The sequence below is a fragment of the Alligator sinensis genome, unplaced genomic scaffold (assembly GCF_000455745.1).
Source record: "Alligator sinensis unplaced genomic scaffold, ASM45574v1 scaffold264_1, whole genome shotgun sequence".
NCBI lineage: Eukaryota > Metazoa > Chordata > Crocodylia > Alligatoridae > Alligator > Alligator sinensis.
The window spans coordinates 7,048,517-7,054,171 of NW_005841831.1; the positions used below are offsets into that span (position 1 = coordinate 7,048,517).

The following is a 5,655-nucleotide window of genomic DNA, read 5'->3' on the forward strand; positions in this document are numbered from 1 at the left end:
CTGTCCCTACCATTAAAACCTGTCTGAGGGTTTTCCATTCCCACAAGAAATGTCCATTCCCACAAGAAACATCAACTTTTGTCATGATTTATTATTACAAACTAAGAGTTTGCAAATTACTACCTAAAACAGAATAAAAAATAAATACACAGAACTGTTGAGATGCTACATATGATATGCAAGTGCAATAAATTATTACATTCTATGAAAGGACATTATAGACATACACAGTACTTTACAGCAGTAGTTATTTAACTGACAACATTAAACAGTGTGCAAAATTTTCTTTTGAAGCATATCCTTTCAGGATGATTTAAGCCTTCAGAAGGCCAAGAAAAGCTCTCTCTCTCCAGCTCTAGGAAGCTAATGACTTTTGTCATCATAAGTAAAACATGGAAGACGATTAATTGATCCCACTCCCCACTCCCCTTCTTTGTATGTTCAATTGAACCCAACTCTACACATACGCATCATCCCTTCCAAAATGGCTTGGTATCACACTGCAGTCATGCAACAATGTTTCCAGAAGTTGTTTCAGATAAGTATTAACATCTGCCTTAACAAGATGCCCAGTTCATGTTCTACAGTAGAAGTTCAGCTGTGGAGGGGGAAATCTGAAGTGCACTTGTGATACAATTTCAGAGGCTTAACCTTATTTGTCTAAAAAGACACTCTTCTAGACCATGGAAGCTAAGTTCCTCCCTTGCATCCCTCCACCACCAAGCATGGATGGACTTGGAATACTCCAGATCCAATTGTGGATTTGGTCCAAGCTGGTCTCTTCTTTAAGAGAAAGCTGACCCCTACTCCAATTGCAGATATGGTGCCACATTCTTCTACTGAGCATTCATTTCACCTTATGGGCACCGACCTGGCTCCAACTTAAAAATACAAACCGTATCCAAGTTAGAAGGGATATTTTTCCTGTTATAGATCAGGCTCACTAAATGAAGCAAAAAGTAAGCCTCTCCGTGCAACTCCCCCAATAAAAGATAAAAAATAATAATTTAAAAAGCACCCATTGTCATTGTCCCTATCCCAGCCTCTCCTTTAACGTAGGATTTTCTGCACATCAGAAGGCTGGGATTCTAGGTGAAGAGTTAAAGTTAAATGCATTTTAGTCAGCTAATTATATGCCTTGGGAGAAGAGACAGCATTTCCACTACTCAGCTTGTTCAGACGAGCAGCTTGGCTTTGCATCCAAATCCAACAGTTCCTCCCCTCCCCATGGAACTAACACAAGCCAGGGGTGACTTTATGCCTTACACACTTCTGGTGACAGACAAGATAGTAGATGAAATGCTGCTCTGCTTAAGCTTCCCCACCCATGTGCCTGAAGAGCCTGATCTGATGCACAAGGCACAGGTCCTTCTTGGATTGAAATGTGTGTTCAAAGTTAAAAGGGATCCTACTCCGTTTAAAACTTGAGCCACTCCCAGAAAATGGCCCACTTGTGACCTGCTTAGCAGCAAGGCCACAGGCTAGGTCCCTCCTCCAACCCATACCATTATACATATGAAGCCCACCCCGGCCCAAGACTTCCCATTTGTGTAGCCGCCATACTTCCCATAAATCATTTAAGAAAAGCACACAGCAATCCATATTTCACATGTATACCTTACTGTCTTTGCCAAGACAAAAGGGAATAGTGCTAAGACAAGAAACCCAAGTAGACAGTTTGTCCTCATCTACAATGGCCAGGCAAACCATGTTTGAATGCAGACAAGCTGGAACCATGTTCAAGCAGTTCAAAGGCACAGTGGACCAGGCCTGTGATAAGACAGTTTTCAGTGCTGCCAAATTAAGAATTGCACACCTATTTTCAGCGTCTCGACTACCCAGACAGGGCTGGCCATTTCTTTAGCAATCCAATGCAGCGTTGAGCTGGTACCTCATCAACCAGATTCTTTCCTGATCCAAGGAGCTGGATCACACCTTCACATCACATCCATGACCATGTGAAGAGAGACCCCATTTTCCCCTTTACAAGACTCTCTAGGAGTGCTGGTTTACTCAGCAGGTGTGCAGCCTCTTCTTTGCTGCTATCCCATCTCTCCTGCTTTTCCAGTTAGCCCCACTCGCTTCACACACCAGTCTCTCCTGCCACTCTTCCAGCTGCCCAGGGAGAAGCTAGTGGCACCCACAGCACTTCAAATACATCTGGTGAACAGGATTTGCACCTGCTCCTTATCTCTTTTTCTTCCAGATGCTTTTCTTCCAAGGCAACACAACTGGTTGAGCATCCTTCTGAGTGCTATAGTGCCTTCTGGAAAGCTGGGAGTTTGAGACAGCAAGGTCCCTGCAAAGAGAAGGGACAAAACATTCAGCATCTCACTAACTGCCTCCTACAATTCAGCAACAGCCAGCACCCTTTGAGATTTGCATGGGATTTACTAGGTTCTTTTGTAAGGGAAAAAGAAATCTGGAGAAGTCTCTCATTCAATACCACTCCGGCTTTGTGCAGCTGCACATGGACAAGAGGGTGTTCTGTGTCCCCTTTCATCTTTAGCATTACTATAAATCAGAGGTTTGCACAGTGATTGACCAGGAGACAGAGGACAACAAAGGCAAGTACAAGTAGAAATTACTCAGGGGAGCTTTAAAATGTCATGAACTCAAATGGGTTAAGTGTGTATAAAGACAACTACTTTATAAGAAGCCTTGCTACCCTGCTCTCAGTTACATTTTGCTCACTCCTTCTCACCTTAGTGCCTTTAGAAGATCAGACTGTGGATGTTTTGTGTCACTGCTGTGGGGGTTGTCTCCCAACTCTCCAGTACTTACTGGGAGTTTAAGGTTCCTCACAGACCTAGAAGGAAAGACACATGCATATTAACTTCTTGCTTTCGGCAGTAGGATGACACATGGAGTAACTGTTGCTTTAAAAACCACACACAAATCTAAGAGTCCAATGCATTTAAGAAAACCCCAGCAGTTAAAACCCCAACTATTTCCAATACCAGTTTACATAGTTTAGTTTCACTCAGAATTATTTCTTCCTTAACTCATGCAGTTACAAGGATTTCTCCTCATTTTTAAATTTTCCCATTTTTTTTTTAAAATGGAAGTCCACTATTGTTAAATTTGCTATATACATTCTGCTTTCCACTCACTCTAAGTTAAGCATATTCTTACAATACTGTCCTACTTCAGCCTACCACAGTTACCAATTATACACTAGATATTATTTAGGTTGGGTAGGGTACTTAAAAACCAGCAGAAAGCTCCTGGGTTTTGAAACCCTGGCACCCAGTAGTACTGAGGTCTCTTTAAGAGTGTCTTTTTCTGTTATCGCAAAGCAAGCTTCATACCAAAGCAGCTGAAAGGACTGCAAATGTTTACCCCAGCCACCAGAATAACCAACGACTGGATCTGCCAGCAAAAAATTAAGTAGTATTTTTGGCCTGTCAACCTTAGAGAGCTATCCAAGAGGAGGGGGAAGGAAGGTGTCTCTTCAAGAGAGGGACATTCCGCCAACTGGTACTAGCTATTACCCCCATCACTACACAAGACAGTACTTCTTCACTTGGGCTGGCACCACAGGGGACAGAGGTAACATTGTTTCATACCAGCCAGCAAGAAGACTATTAAATGAAACTGTGCTTGTTGCAGGGGTGTAGGTTATGCCTGTGACACTTTGCCAGGGCTTTTTGGAAAGGGTGAAAAAGCCACTAGACCAGTTCCAGCTGGTTATAGGGCAGCCATCAGGGAGTTCACATGGGGACCTTATTCTAAACCTTGTATCTCAGGCTGCCCCTTGTCTGGTAGTGGGCTGCAAGGGGATGCCACCGGTCCCAAAGTTTCCTAGAGACCCGCTGGGCTTACCAAGGCTTTGCCTGGCAAAAAGTAGTGCAGATGCTGTCCTTGGAGTGCAGGCATTCACACCTGTTCAGCGATCGCTTGCGACGCCTTGGCGCGCGTCCCAAGCCGTAGGGAGCGGTGTGTCTGTTAAAAACAAAACAAATCAAATAAGCAAGTACATTTTATTAGCAAATAGGTTTATAATGCAGTCTTGGGAAGCAGCCAAGCCAGCACTACAACAATAAAAAGCCATCCATACACACAAGGTGAAAAAGCCAATGGTATGTCTAAAGCCTTTTAAATTCAGCTTCTCCCCCAACTGCTACTATTCTCCAGCTCACCCCTTCGACAGAGATTTTATAAGCATAGCATGGTCCAAAACAAACTAGCACATATTAGGCTGCAGGTTCAGTACTATAACCTAGGAACCTATGGACATGTTACTCGGCAATATTATAGGAACTAAGTTTCTAGTGGCATTTCCTCAAGCAGCAAGAGCTTGAAAACAAAGGACTTTCTTTTTCCCAGCATAGTTTTATATGCTTAGGAAACACTCTGGGGCCACAACAGGCTCTTTTGATCACACTACCCTTTGATATCAGTTTGAATGTGCATACATTCCCTCCCATCTTTAAATCACAATCCACCCTTAAAGTTCCTCCTGGAGAGCGTGTGGGCATGGCAGAGACTGCCAGCTATTCTCAGAACAAGCAGTTATTAATGATTGCACATTAGCCAGTATAATTATAGCCACACCTGAGTAAGTGTGCCTGTTTGGCTGGATATAAAGAGAGAGGGCTGAATGTTGCATTGAGTTTGGCTTTAATTTTTGAAGTGAGAACTCCCCAATGAAAAGACTTCAGTTCCAATTCAGCACAGCTCCAAAGATACTAGAGCTTTAAAAGGAGTGTTTGGAGTAACAGGTGCAAGCTGGGAAGCCTGCAGCAAGTTGGAGTAGTCACATTTGTTTTCTGGTTTTTAAACTACTGATCTGAAGTTTCAGCAGAATGATTGCTGGGGGAGAAACAAAGCCAGTCAAGGGGACAGCTTCCCAGCTGTCCGACTGCTTCCTTTGCAAAAACAAGGTGCTGCCAGAAGAGAGCAGCTCCAGCATCACCAAGGGGCTGACACTTGCACTTCTAACTGGGGACACCAAGCAGCTCTCTGACCGAGGAGCACGGCACCCTCTCACTCTCCTCAACTCAGGTCCCTTTTCAGCCAAAAGCAACCCTATGGTCGCCCCATACCACCGCGGTAAACATGCTCACCCGGGGGTGTTGACCCAGATTATATCCAGGTGACAGAAGTAGATACACTCCGTGTCCAGCCAGCTGTTGCAGGAGCATCTCTTGGTCCTCGGGTGCCCGCTGCTCCCGGCGGCCAGGTGGGACTCCCGGGGAGCCTGGCCCAGACCTGCAGCAGGGGAGAGAGGCGTGAGCCGCGGCGCCGGGCTGCGAGCTCCCTGCTCCGCCCGCGCCACAGGACGCTTCCCCCGGGGATGTAGCCGAGGTGTCCCCAGGCCGGGGCGCGGGGGGCTCCCCGGGCTGCCTCCTCCCGCTCCCGCTCCCGCTCACCGGCGCTGCTGGAGCCAGCCCGGCGCCTGGCAGGTGCTTTATAGCTCCGCGGCGTCACCCGGACACGCCCCGCCGCTCCGAGCCCGCGGGGAGGGCGAAAGCAGCCGGCCACGCGGTTCCCGGGGCGTCTAGCCCATGCTGGGTCTGGAAGATGCAGGGACTGGACATTTGGGTGACCCCTCAGGGCTCCGTACTCTTGAACCTCTTCATTAACGATCTGGATCCGGGAGTCGGATGCGAACTGGCCAAATTATGGGGGAGGGCGGTCACACCGCAGGGT

General features: G+C 46.4%; 1 protein-coding gene across 1 annotated transcript; it reads right to left on the reverse strand.

Moving 5' to 3' along the window:
• Positions 1-79: 79 nt before the first annotated feature.
• Positions 80-5,317, reverse strand: EDN2 (endothelin 2; the record flags this gene model as incomplete). Its single annotated transcript, XM_025216071.1, has 4 exons — positions 80-2,299; positions 2,705-2,809; positions 3,826-3,945; positions 5,070-5,317. Coding segments are annotated over 4 exons (585 nt in total), but the record flags the coding sequence as incomplete, so codon positions are not given.
• Between the last annotated feature and the right edge of the window lie 338 nt (positions 5,318-5,655).